This window comes from Scyliorhinus canicula, chromosome 5, assembly GCF_902713615.1.
Source record: "Scyliorhinus canicula chromosome 5, sScyCan1.1, whole genome shotgun sequence".
NCBI classification, from domain to species: Eukaryota; Metazoa; Chordata; class Chondrichthyes; order Carcharhiniformes; family Scyliorhinidae; genus Scyliorhinus; species Scyliorhinus canicula.
The window spans coordinates 219,252,208-219,266,865 of NC_052150.1; the positions used below are offsets into that span (position 1 = coordinate 219,252,208).

At 52.2% G+C, this 14,658-nt stretch overlaps 1 protein-coding gene across 1 annotated transcript in view; it reads right to left on the reverse strand.

Annotated features, from left to right (window-relative positions):
* The window catches only part of vipr1b (vasoactive intestinal peptide receptor 1b), a 79,265-nt gene that overhangs the window by 23,288 nt on the left and 41,319 nt on the right, over window positions 1-14,658 (reverse strand). Inside the window, exons 7-8 of the mRNA XM_038798543.1 lie at window positions 2,286-2,439; window positions 926-986 (exon numbers count right to left, since the gene is read on the reverse strand). Coding sequence (XP_038654471.1) covers window positions 926-986; window positions 2,286-2,439 — 215 coding nt within the window. The remainder of the gene's footprint in view (window positions 1-925; window positions 987-2,285; window positions 2,440-14,658) is intronic.

Sequence of the window (14,658 nt, forward strand, 5' to 3'; positions counted from 1 at the left end):
TTTCACGGGATGTGGGCGTCGCTGGGCCTGCACTTGTTGCCCATCCCTACTTGCCCTTGAACTGAGCGGTTTGCTCGGCCATTTCAGAGGGCAATTATCAGTCAACCACATTGCCGTGGGCCTGGAGTCACATGTAGGCCAGACCGGGTAAGGACGGCAGATTTCCTTCCCTGAAGGACATTAGTGAACCAGATGGATTTTTAACGACAGTCGACAATGGCTCCATGGTCACTATTACTGAGACTAGAGCTTTCATTTCCAGGTTTTTATTACTTGAATTTAAATGTAACCAGTTGCCGTGGTGGGATCTGAACCCATACCCCCAGGGGATTAGCCTGCGTTGCTAGTCCAGTGGCAGCTTCGCTACGTCACCATCTCCCCGTCTTGTATTGGTGGGGCTGGAATGGGCCGGGGTCCTCCATGGGAATCCAGTGACCTGATCCCTGTTTGCCTTGCTGCTCCCCCTTCCCCGGATCTCCTCCGCCAATTCTCCAACCTGCCCACTGCCTGCGCGAATGACAGAACAAATGTACCAAGCTCTTGGAAGTGGTAGTGATAGTGGAAAATGAAAAAAAATGAAAATCGCTTATTGTCACAAGTAGGTTTCAAATGAAGTTACTGTGAAAAGCCCCTAGTCGCCACATTCCGGCGCCTGTTCGGGGAGGCCGGTACGGGAATTGAACCGTGCTGCTGGCCTGCCTTGGTCTGCTTTCAAAGCCAGCGATTTAGCCCAGTGTGCTAAACCAGCCCCTGGAGTGCGTAGGGAGCCCAGTTTGGTGCTGTCTGTAGCTCATAACTCGCACCCTAGGCTTTTTGAGAAATGGTTTTGACTCCTTTACACATGTTTCGGAAGGAAATAGAAAATTACACCATGCTTAAAATTTTAGAAGCTGCCGTGTATCTTAGTGTAGCAAACTGAACTTACCCAACGTCATCATAATGGATTCTAGTGATGGTCCAAATGATGATAAACAGCATTGGAGTTCCTGTCAAAAAGATTAAAGATGATTTTACTTCAGACGCCATCCAAGACAAAGCCGTCTATTTAATCTTCATTTTATTCAAATTTTTTCACAGTAACTTCATTTGAAGCCTACTTGTGACAATAAGCGATTTTCACTTCACTTGTTAACCACCCGCCGTCTCCAGCACGCAGTGGGAGCCGTGTGCACCATCTACTAGATGCACTGCAGCAACGCGCCAAGGCTCCTTCAACAGCTCCTTCCAAACCTGTGACCTCTACCCATCTAGAAGGACAAGAGCAGCAGATACCTGGGAACCCCACCACCTGGAGGTTCCCCTGGAAGTCGCTCACCATCCTGACTTGGAAATATATCGCCGTTCCTTCACTGTCGCTGGGGCAATATACTGGAATTCTTTCCTAACAGCACGGTGGGTGTACCTACACCTCAGGGACTGCAGCAGATCAAGAAGGCAGCTCACCACCACCTTCTTGAGAAAAATTAGGGTTGGGCAATCAATTTAAATTCCACCAGCTGCCATGGAGGGATCTGAACCCATCTCCCCAGACCTCAAGCCCTGGCCTCTGGGTTATTAGCTCAGGGATGTTACCATTGCGTCACCATCTCCCCAGGGGGATTCCTACAATCATTTGAATTCTCCAGACCCTATCACCCTTTCATTCATTCTTGGGGTGTGGGCATCGCTGGCAAGACCCCCATTGATTACCCAACCTCATATTTACCCCGCAGTTTGATAGCGGTGGGTGGCAGGGTGGCACAGTGGTTAGCACTGCTGCCTCACAGCGACAGGGACCCGGGTTCAATTCCGGCCTCGTGCGACTTGTGTGGAGTTTGCCCTTTCTCCCCGCGTCTGCGTGGGTTCCCTCCGGGTGCTCCGGTTTCCTCCCACAAGTCCGGAAACATGCGGGTTAGGTGGATTGGCCGCGCTAAAATTGCCCCTTAGTGTCCAAAGATATGTACTTTAGGTGGGGCTACAGGGCGGGGGAATGGGCCTCGGTAAAGTGCTTTTGCAGAGGGTTTGGTGCACTGTATGGATCCTATGGGAGGGCTGCAATACTTCAGAATCAACCACATTGATGCAGGGAGTAACGTCGAGGCCTGGGCGCTGTGACTATTATGATTTATCGCCGCCTTTGCTGAAGATTTGTTGAACTGAAATTCCTGTTCTTTGGATAATTTGGACAATCTGTGAGGATCTGCAGCTCTCTCCAATCCCGCAAACATCAATCACACGAACCAGGACTGAGCCCAGGTGACAAATGGGAGCCGGGAGAATTTGTCAGCCCATTTTATTGGTCTTACCCCAGCCGATGAATATGTACCACCAGAAGTACTTTTTTTCCGAGAAGAACGATACAACCAGCAATGTGTGCAAGTAGAGGCCTTCCACCAGGAGCCAGAGGAAGTTTGCCATGATGCTGTACTGAAAGAACACTACTGCTGCCTTACAACCAACCTGAGGGGAAGCAGAGAAATATGTCAGGGTGAAAGGATGTAACATTCGTGCCATACGAGCGCCAGGCAATGGCCATCTATCCACCGCCCTTCGTCATTCAGTCACATCACCATCACTGAATCCCCCACTATCAGTATCCTGGGGGTCACCATTGGCCTGACATTGAACTGGACTAGCCATAAAAATACTGGGCGCGATTCTCCGAGCCCCGCGCCGGATAATCGCCGCAATCGCGCCAAGACGCCTCGACGCGGCGGGCTATTCTCCGAGGTGCAGAGAATCAGCGCCATTTGCGCCGGCATGTTTGACACGGTGCCGGCCTCGGGCCGCTGGAATCGGCGGGGCCGGCGATTCTCCGGCCCCGATGGGCCGAGCGGCCGCGTGGATACGACAGAGTCCCGCCGTCGCCGTTCGTCCTTGGTCGCTGCCGGTGGGAACTCTGCGCGAAGGGTCAGGGGCGGCCTGTGGGGTGGGGACAAGCGCTCCTTCACCGGGGGTGGGGGGGGGGGGTCATCCGATGGGGTCTGGCCCATGATTGGCGCCCACCGATCGGCGGGCCGGCCTACCCCCCCCCCCCACCCCCCGGCCTACTTTGTTGCGTGGCAGGCCCCTGAACCCTGACGCCATGTTGAGTTGGGGCCGGTGCGCTGAAGAAGTCCCCCGTGCATTTGCAGATTTGCGTGGCCCAAATGCGCATGCGCGGGTTGGCACGGCGCCCATTTGGCGCCACAATCCCGTTTCCTCCCACAGTCACAAAGATGTGCGGGTTAGGTGGATTGGCCGTGATAAATTGCCCTTAGTGTCCAAAATTGCCCTTAGTGTTGGGTGGGGTTACTGGGTTATGGGGATAGGGTGGAGGTGTTGACCTTGGGTAGGGTCCTCTTTCCAAGAGCCGGTGCAGACTCGATGGGCTGAATGGCCTCCTTCTACACTGTAAATGCTATGAAAATAATAGTAAACCCCCCCCCCCACCCATAACAATGTAAACTAACCCCTCCCCCCACCCATCCCCCAACAGCTAACAGCGACCACTCTTTAAAGTACATTATAAAAGGCCGCCATCTACGGTAAACCCTTCCACCGACCCTCTCATGGTGAACCTGACCTTTCCGAGGTGCAAAAACCCCATCAGGTCATCCAGCCACACTGAGGTGCTTGGAGGTGTCGTTGACCTCCAGTCTAAGAAGACCCGCCTCCTTGCCACAAGTGAGGCAAAGGCCAGGACGCCTGCCCGCGCTCCCGTCCAGATCTCCGGCACATCCGAAACCCCAAATATCACGACCAGCGGGTAAGGCTCCAATCCAATGCTCAGGATTGCCGACATGGTATCAGAAAAGGACGCCTGCCAGCTTTGGGCACAACCTGGAACATGTGCGGGCGATGCACCGGCTCCCTCAAACAACGACTGCATCCATCCTCCACCCCATCGGAAATCCGACTCCATTCTAACCTTTGTGAGGTGTGCTCGAAGCACGACTTTGAGCTGAATGCGACTCCGCCTTGCCAGGACGAGGTCGTGTTCACCCTCCTCAGTGCCTCGCACGCCAGAATTCACCTCTCCTCCTCCTCCAGAATTCACCCCGGCTCGCTTGCCCACTTTCCTTTCACTCCCTCGACCTCCCCCATCCCCTCCCCCACTCCCCGCTGGCATGTGCCAGGCGTACCGGCCATCTCTGACCCCGAGCAGGATAAAATCTGCTCGAGCAAGGTAGATGGCTGCTTCACCGGGAAGGCTGGAAGGTAATTTTTGACCCAGTTGCGCACCTGCGAGAACATCGCTTTGGAGGGGGCGGAGCATCGTGAAGGCGGCGCTGCCCGCCATTTGGTCGGGCAGTAAGTTTGGCAAGGCCAAGCGCCCTACTTGTCTCCCCCTCTGAAGCACCGTCTTCCTGGCGCTCGGGTTCTCACCCACCCAAATAAACCCAGTCACAAGCCGGTCCCTGAAAAACACCCTGGCCGGGAACACCATGAATCACTGGAATAAAAATAAAAATCTCAGCAAGATATTCATCTTAATGGATTATACTTGGCTCGCCAGGGATAGTGGGAGACCTGTGGTGATATGCATCACTGTAAATACACAAGGGGTTAATGTAGATACACTAGGACTGAGTAAACACTAGAGGGAGCACCAGAGACATCATGACATGCAGACAGACAGCTAATGAACACATAGAATAGGACACGACCAATGGGCAGTCAAGACACCCAGAGGTGACACTACGACAAGGGGGCGACCCATATAAAAGCACAGGGCACACATGCTCTTTCTCTTTCCACAGGCGACACTCAGAGAGACAGGGGCAGATCGGAAGCATCACACTCACCGCATGGCTTAGAGCCGATTGGTTAGTTAGACTGAGTTACTACAGCAGGATCAGCAGGAGAGTCGAACTCAAGTAGGAGAATTGTTAACTGTTCAATAAATGTGTTAAACCTATCTCCAAGTCTGAACCTTCCTTTGTCAGAGTCTACATCAAGGAAGAAGCTTGTGCTACATGAAGAAGCAGAACACAACAAAGTTCATCCTCCCATCTTTGCAGGTCTGCCTCGACATTCCCCACCAGATTTGTATATGCAACCAGTTCCTTGCTATCGGGACCCCCAGATACCAGAAATTAATTCCTGCTAACCAAAACGGTAACCACCCCCCCCCCCCCCTCTGACCCATTTCCCCAACCACCAGGTATTTGCTCTTTCCTATATTTAGCTGACAGCCAGAAAAGACCCCCAAACGCTGCACGATCTCCATAATGTTCCCCACTGATGCCTCCAGGTCCCTAATGTACAGCAAATCGTCGGCAGATTAGCGAGATCCTACGCTCCACCCCTCCACTAACTATTCCTTCCCAAGTTTTCGAGGTCCTCAGCGCCATGGCGAGTGGCTTTATTGCCAACGCAAATAACAAAGGGGAGATCGACCATCCCTGCCTGGTGCCCTGGTGCTGCCCTTCAGAGACCTAGCAAAGATTTGATGGGCTAAATGGCCTCCTTTGAAATTCTGGTTATCTACTTCATGTTGAGAAGGATATTTGGCAATTGTTATTGGGATGTTAAATGACACAGAGATAAAGGAAGCAAGAGTAAAGGCTTGAGCAGCATGGGGTAGACAATTCTGTGTTGCTGCTGTCAATTAATCCAGGGGCAGCGTGCTGCGATGAAAGGGACCAAGCCTACTTTTATCTCCACGTCTGCCTTTTCATCTGGGATATCAAACTCAGAAATTGGGACTGACTGAATAGGTCTCTGGAAGAATAATGGGAATAATTCTCACGTGGTTCAACAGATCTAACCCGAGAGCTTTTGACGAGGCTAATGCTTAACCACTTTGTGCATCGCTCTGCCAACGAGCAGGCCCTGTTATCCGGGTTGCCAGCCGACTGTTTAATTCTCGGCTTCTGGAAAAAAGAAAATGGCCCCTTGGTCACTTGCAGGTCGAAGTTCACGACTGATTGGCCGGAAAAACCGAAACGCGGTTTGGGATTTTCAGCAGACAAGTGGTGAACTGATTCTGAAAGTGGATCGGTCAAAGGCGGCCTCGAAACAACTGGACAACAGAGAAAAATGGAAAGTAAAATCGAAAAAAGGCACAGAGAGGCCTCCATGACAGCGAAGGCCATGGCTTCGTTGGTAGCGGCCTGGCTTCAGAAGGTTCTGGGTTCACGTCCCACTCCAACCTGAGCACAAACATCAAGGCTGAGGAAGTGTTTTGTTTTAATTATTTGAGATGTGGGTGCCGCTAACTGGGCTGGCATTTATTGACCATCAGGGGGCAGGTAAGAGTCACATAAAAAATAATCTTTATTGTCACAAGTCGGCTGACATTAACACTGCAATGAAGGTACTGTGAAAAGCCCCTAGTCGCCACATTCCGGCACCTGTTCGGGTACACAGAGGGAGAATTCAGAATGTACAAACGTCTTTCGGGACTTGTGGGAGGAACCCGGAGCACCCGGAGGAAACCCACGCAGGCACGGGGAGAACGTGCAGACTCCTCACAGACAGCGACCCAAGCCGGGAATCGAACCTGGGACCCTGGAGCTGTGAAGCAACAGTGCTAACCACTCTGCTACCGTGCCGCATGTAGGCCAGACCAGGTAAGGATGGCAGCTTTCCTTCTCTGAAGGAAATTATTAAACCAGATGGGGTTTTTTTTCTTGGTGTGACAATCGACAATGGTGATCATCAGACATTTTAATTCCAGATTCTTTTTTTCAATTTAAATGTCACATTCTCCGTGTTGGGATTCGAACCTGGGTCCCCAGGCCATGACCCTGGATCTCATGGATGACTAGTCCAGTGACAACGCCACTACACCACTGCCTCCCCTAGTGCTGCACTGCCTTTCAGATGTGATTTTAAACTCTTTTTCAAAAAAGGAGCAGGGCTTTATCCCAGTGTCAAAATTCATCCTTCAAGCAAAATAAAATCCCACAAACAGATCACCCGGTTATTACCATCTTGCTGTTTGTGGGAGCTTGCTGTGCACAAATCGGTCACATTGCGTTTCCTACATTACAACAGTGAATCCTTATTAAAGTATATAGAGACTCCCGACAGAGCACCCTCTCTAGGCCCAATCCCCCACCCTCTCCCCATAACTCCACCGAGGGCCGATTTTATCATGACCAATCCACCTAACCTGCACATTTTCGGACTTGTGGGAGGAAACCGGAGCACCGGGAGGAAACCCACGCAGACACGGGGAGAACGTGCAGACTCCACACAGACAGCGACCCAAGCCGGGGAATCGAACCTGGGACCCTGGTGCTGTGAAGCAACAGTGCTAATCACAGAGCTACCGTGCTGCCCGAGAGGGATCTGAGCTTCAGCTGAAGATTCGACAGAAGCCTTGGCTGGAATTTTTCACCTCCAACCCAGAGGCATGGGGGTAGCGGGAGGGGGTGGGGTACCTGGGGGGGGGGGGGGGGAGGAGATTTCTCGCCGTCTCATGGGGGGCCACCCAGCAGAAACGGGCGCCCTCCGCTTGAACCCTGCATGCTGGCTCCTGTTTAGGCCTGTTTCTTCCTTCCCCTTCAGGAAGTCGGGCTATAATGGCCTTGGTGTGGGAGGGGTGGGGAAGTTGGGGGGCGGGGTGGCTGCATCAGAGATTCACCAACATGATGTGAGAGTTAGAAATAGGTTGTGGGGCCAGGTGTCACAGACTAGTGATTTATTCCCTCAATTGCAAGCAACCAGTGGTGACTGTTTTTAAAAATAAATTTAGAGTACCCAATTATTTTTTCCAATTAAGGGGCAATTTAGCGTGGCCAATCTACCTACCCTGCACATCTTTGGGTTGTGGGGGTGAAACCCACGCAGACACAGGGAGAATGTGCAAACTCCTCACAGACAGTGACCCAGGGCCGGGATTTGAACCCGGGTCCTCAGCGCCGTAGGCAGCAATGCTAACCACTGTGCCACCGTGCTGCCCTCAGTGGTGACTGTGTTGAGGGGTTTACGATAATTGAAGGGTTTGCTAAGGTAGAGAGGGAGGAACTATTTCCTCCAGGTGGAGTGTGGGGTTGTGGCAGATACAGAACAAGTGGGAATAACCTAGCCTTTGACCTGCCCTGGTAGCCACAGTATCAATACGGCTAGTCCAGTTCAGTTTCTGATCAATGGTAACCCCCAGGGTTGTTGATTGTGGGGGATTCAGCGATGGTAATGCCATTGAATGTCAAGGGGTGTGATGGTTAGATCCTCTCTTGTAGGAGATGGTCATTGCCTGGCACTTGTGTGGCGCGAATGTAACTTGCCACTTGTCAGCCCAAGCCTGGATATTGTCCAGGTCTTGCTGCATTTGGACACGGACTGCTTCAGTATCTGAGGAGTCGCAAATGATGCTGAACATTCTGCAGTCATCTGCGAACATCCCCACTTCTGACCTTATGCTGGAAGGGAAGGTCATTGATGAAGCAGCTGAAGATGGTTGTGCCCAGGGCACGACCCTGAGGAACTCCTGCAGGGATGTCCTGGAGCTGAGATGACTGACCTCCAACCACCACAAACCATCTTCCTTTGTGCCGGGTATGTCTCCAACCAGCGGAGAGTTTCCCCCCTAATTCCCATTGACTTCAGTTTAGCGAGGGCTCCATGATGCCATACTCGGTCAAATACTGCCTTGTTGTCAAGGGCAATCACTCTCGCCTCACCTCTAGCATTCAGCTCTTTTGTCCATGTTTGAACCAAGGCTGTAAAGAGGTCAGGAGCTGAGTGACCCTGGGGGAATCCAAACTGAGCATCAGTGAGCAGGCTGGGTTGGATTTGTCCTGTTTCCTTTGTACAGGACACACCTGGGTAATTTTCCACATTGCCGGGTAGACGTCAGTGTACTGGAACAGCTTGGCTAGGGGCTTCAGATAAGTGGACGGTGATAGCGAGGGAGGGGTGGAGCACAGGGTGGACCTGTACGCTGATGATCTCTTACTTTATGTGACGGACACGATCCCCACCATGGCGCTATAATGGGGCTACTGAGGCGCATTGGCTCTTCATCAGGGTACAAGCTAAACTTGGAAAAATGTGAGTGCTTTCCAGGTAATCCCCCGGGGAGGGGAGTTAATCTGGGGGTGCTACCTCCTTTTCGTATGGCTGGTTCCAGCGTTAGGAACCTGGGGGTTCAAGTAGCCTGGAATTGGCCCCGTCTCCGTGAACTGAACTTGATAGGCAGTGCCAGGACCGATCTGCAGAGGTGTGATAATCTTCCCCTATCCTTGGCGGGCAGGGTAGTCAGTCAACATTGACCATGGCAGCACAAGCAGATAGCACTGTGGCTTCACAGCGCCAGGGTCCCAGGTTCAATGCCCCGCTGGGTTACTGTCTGTGTGGTGTCTGCATATTCTCCCCGTGTCTGCGTGGGTTTCCTCCGGGTGCTCCGGTTTCCTCCCACAGTCCAAAGACGTGCAGGTTAGGTGGATTGGCCATGATAAATTGCCCTCGTGACCCAAAAAAGGTTAGGAGGGGTTACTGGGTTACGTGAGTAGGGTGGAAGTGAGGGCTTAAGTGGGTCGGTGCAGACTCGATGGGCCGAATGGCCTCCTTCTGCACTGGATGTTCTCTGTAAAATTTGGACAAGATTGTTGTTTTTCTCCCTGAATCGTTTTTTTGGGGGATTCAAAAATGTCATCGCGTCCTTTGTTTGGTGCCCTGGTTTCCTCCCACAGTCCAAAGATGTGTGCAGGTAAGGTGGATTGGCCATGCTAAATTGCCCCTTAGTGTCCAAAAAAGGTTAGGTCGGGTGACTGCGTTTACAGGGATAGAGTGGAGGTGTGGGCTTCAGTAGGGTGCTCTTGCCAAGGGCAAGTGGACACTCGATGGGCCGAATGACCTCCTTCTGCACTGTAAATTCCATGATTCAATGTGCCCATGTTCTGGTCGTGTCCCAAGCTTGTGGGTTTCTGGGTCTCATTCTTTAGAACCATGTCGGCAATTCTGAAAATTGAAGTGGAGCCCTGTCCTTCAGTGGCCATATTTGGGGTGTAAACAAAAATCCAGAATTAAAAGTTCAACGATGACCCTGAAACGATTGTTGCAAAAACCCATCTGGTTCAGTATTGGCCTTAGGGAAGGAAGGAAACCTGCTTTCCTTTCCCTGGCCTGTATGTGACTCCAGATCCACAGCAATGTGCTCTCCAAGAGGCCATTCAGTTCAAGGGCAATTATAGATGGCGAATAAATGCTGGCCCAGCCAGTGGAGACCACGTCCCATGAACCAATGAAAAAATGAGACTCGCTGGGGCTGCAGACTGGCGTGGGGCCGAGAAAGGGGGTCGTGGTTAAGTTTTGGGAGGTGTTATTTTGGAAGTCAGGTTCTGGAGAACGTGTGTGTATTGGTGTTTCATTCTGCTTCCTTGTTTTGCACTATTTTGTATTATGTAAATATTCTTTAAAAATTCTGTCTACCTCAGACCCGTTCTGTCAAGTGCAGTCAAGAGGAAACTGAGCCAGTTTTCAGACTGGGAAGAGATGGCATTGTATATAAAAAGTAAGTGACTTTCACCGTCGTATGTTTTGGTCCTGTCCAAAGCTGGAGGATTACTGGAAGGAGGTTTTTAGGGTAATCTCTGAAGTGGTGCAATATCGAAGGGCCGAAGGGCCTGTACTGCGCTGTAATGTTCTATGTTCTATGGTGCACGTGAAACTGGACCCTGGGCCCCCAGGTGGCCATATTGGGGGTGTCGGACCAGCCGGGGTTGGAAACGGGTGCGGAGGCAGATGTTGTAGCCTTCACCTCGTTGATCGCCCGAAGGCGGATCCTGTTGGGATGGAGAGCAGCCTCTCCACCCTGTGCCCTGGCGTGGCAGGGGGACCTGTTGGAATACATGACCCTTGAGAAGGTTAAGCTTTTAGACTTTATAGCTAGCACTTGGCTCATGTGAGCACGTGGACTGGTTACAATAACCTAAAGGATGGGGGGGGGGGGGGAGGATTTTTCCAGAGTAATCCGTTGGCCTGCCTTGTTTTCTTTGCCCCTGGTAGGAGTGCGGTGATGATGGGGGGGATGGGGGGGGGGGGGGCCCTGGGTGGCTTCTCCCTCCAGCTGAGCCACGACCTTATTGGGTACGGAGCGGGCTCGAGGGGCCGAGTGGCCTTTTCCTGCTCTTAATTTGTGGATGGAATTTTCCGGCCGTTGGGATTGTCTGTTCCTGCACCTTCAGCTTTCCATATTTGTGTAAGGATTACCGAAGCAGTTCCCCAGTGTGGAAGGGGCGGAGTGAGAAGCCCAGTTTTCCTGAAGTAATCCAATTCCATTTTATTAGATCACGTATTATCACCAATATCTCGGGATGGCCTGTTCAAGGCGGCACGGTGGCACAGCGGCTAGCACTGCTGCCTCAGAGCTCCAGGGACCCCGGGTTCCCTTCCAGCCCAGGGTGACCGTCTGTGTGCAGTTTGCACCTTCTCCCCGTGTCTGCGCGGGTTTCCTCCGAGTCCCTGCGGTCTCTGGGCTGAACGTTCCAACGGGCACGTCTCTGACTGAATCCGGTGGCGAGTCCAGGACAGGGTTAAGAAAATCACAGGGACAAGATTTTCCTTCCGACACAGAAAAATAAGCATAACGTTTCAGACTTGGAATTTCTCCCCGAGCCAAGGTGTCACCTCACATCGTGTTAGCACCGGATTGAGTTACCTACATCTGAAAGGGATAAAACGTTCCCTGTATGAAGCTGCAGAGGTATTCCAATCATCGCAATGGAATGGTTTAGCTTTCCCTCTCTTCACCTCCCGGCGATCGCCATCCCCCCAACAGCCCCACACAAGCGCCAAGAAAACTCACCCTAATTTTAAAACAGAGTTTTGGACTCACCAACAAGAGGAAACATCATTTCCAGGCCCACCTTGTGAAGACTTTAATGAGGACACGGGGAGTCTACGCTGCACAAAATGAGCAGTAACAGTTATTTACAAGAACTACAAGTATGCTGCCCGATGGATCCCTACCGGACTCTCCTCTGGTCGGAGTCTTACTGGCTGACCTTTGGTACAGTGATTGACGAGATTCTCCCCCGCCCCCCATACAACCCCCCATTCCACCCCCCCCCCCCCAACACCCCCCCTCCTCCCCCCCCCCCCCCCCCCCCCGTGGGGGAGCTCTACCTTATCCAAAGCTGCCATAATCTTGGTTACCCCTCTCCTCTAAATCACCTTTGCATATAGGAACGTAGGAGAAAGGGGCAGGAGTAGGCCATTCGGCCCATCAAGCCTGCTCTGCCGTTCAAACGCACCATGGCTGGATCATCTGCCTCCATACTATTTGTCTCCACCATCACCGTATCACAGAAGAGGCCCTTCAGCCCATCGAGTCTGCACCAACACTTAAAAAAACACCTGACCTGCCTACCTGTAGCCATCTAAGATGGCCACCTGCAAGGGACCATGGGAATTATGGCCAACCCAGGACTCAGACAGATACACAGTCTATATGTATCTAAAACACAGGTAACCAGACCTGATCGAAACCCCCGCTCGTTTGCATTTTAATGGCCCATTTTCCCAGGACAATAGATCTCCAATCAAGCAACCGGTACAGCCACAGACTGATCGGCACCACTCCCCTTACTCAGAAAGCACAACTGCCAAAGTCAATGACCGCTAAGGACCCACCCAGCCACCAAGGCACCCGCCCCTTTATTGTCCGAAATCGAAGAGAGTGATCAGAGCCCTGTAGAACTACTGGGTCCAAGGTTAAGGACCGTCCCAAAGAGCGTAAAATCCCAGAGGGATAAAAGAGAGCACAGCCATGTGTTCTGTCTCTTTTGGATCCGGCCTGTGCCAGCCTAATTGCAGCAGGAACAGCCAGCTAAGTTCAAGACCAACGATCGCTACCTGACGGATGAGCCCAGCAGAGACAGAGACACTTTCTTCGAACCAGCCAAGTGAAACCCAGATAAAGGCCTTATCCATTTGCACAGTGCCGGTCGCCCTGAAGTTAAGTATAGGTTATTGTAGCTGATAGGGGGCTGGTTTAGCACACTGGGCTAAATCGCTGGCCTTTGAAGCAGGCCAGCAGCGCGGGTTCAATTCCCGTACCAGCCTCCCCGAACAGGCGCCAGAATGTGGCGACTAGGAGCTTTTCACAGAAACTTCATTGAAGCCTACATTGTGACAATAAGCGATTTTCATTTCATTAACTCGTAGTAGATATTGTGTTTGCATGTTGAGCTAACTCTTGTGTATGTAAATAAACCATCTTTTGAACTAACTAACTGGTTGTGTGGTCATTTGATCGATATAAGGGAAGGCTTGTGGTTCACTGAGATAAATAGAAATACCCACAGTATTGGCGACGCTGTTGGGACTGAAACAGTCAACATACTTAATCCCATTTGCCGGCACTTGGCCCATAGCCTCGAATGTTAAGATGTGCCAAGTGCTCATCTTGGTACTTTTTAAAGGATGTGAGGCAACCCGCCCCTACCACCCTCCCATGCCTGGATAATATTTATATGACAATGGCAATGAATATTCATGCCACACACAGCCAACAAGAGAGGCTCTGGCCATTGCTCCTTGACATTCAATGGCATTAGCATCTCTGAATCCCCAACAATCAACATCCGGGGAGGTTACCATTGATCAGAAACTGAACTCACCAGCTCACGCTAACATATACACACACACACCCAAACACCCACCCACACACACTCACAAACACTCACCCACCCACCCACTCACACACTCATTCACTCACCCTCACCAACCCACTCACACACTCACCCACCCACACACACTCACCTACTGACATACTCACTTACACTCACCCACTCACTCACCCACCCACACTCACCCACTCACACTTACCAACCCACTCACTCACCCACCCACTCACCCACACTCACCCACTCACACTTACCCACCCACACACACCCACTCACACTCACCCACCCACACTCACCCACTCACACATACCCACCCACTCACACCCACCCACACTCACCCACTCACACACACCCACTCACACTCACCCACCCACACTCACCCACTCACACATACCCACCCACTCACACCCACCCACACTCACCCACTCACACATACCCACCCACTCACACTCACCCACTCACAGCCACCCACCCACACACTCACCCACTGACACACTCACTCACACTCACCCACTTACACTTACCCACCCACACACACCCACTCACACTCACCCACCCACACTCACCCACTCACACATACCCACCCACTCACACCCACCCACACTCACCCACTCACACACACCCACTCACACTCACCCACCCACACTCACCCACTCACACATACCCACCCACTCACACCCACCCACACTCACCCACTCACACATACCCACCCACTCACACTCACCCACTCACAGCCACCCACCCACACACTCACCCACTGACACACTCACTCACACTCACCCACTCACACACCCACACTCACTCACCCTCACCCACCCACTCACACTCACCCACTCACACAACCACTCACTCACCCACCAACACACACTCACCCACCTACTGACACACTCACCCACCCAAACTCACACTCACCCACTCACACACCTATTCGCACCCACTCACTCACACTCACCCACCCACTCACTCACACTCACCCACCCACTCACACTCACCCACTCACCCACTGACACGCTCACTCACACTCATCCACTCACACTCACCCACCTACTCACACTCACCCACTCACACACCCACCCACCCACTCACACTCACCCACTCACCTAGTCACACTCACCCA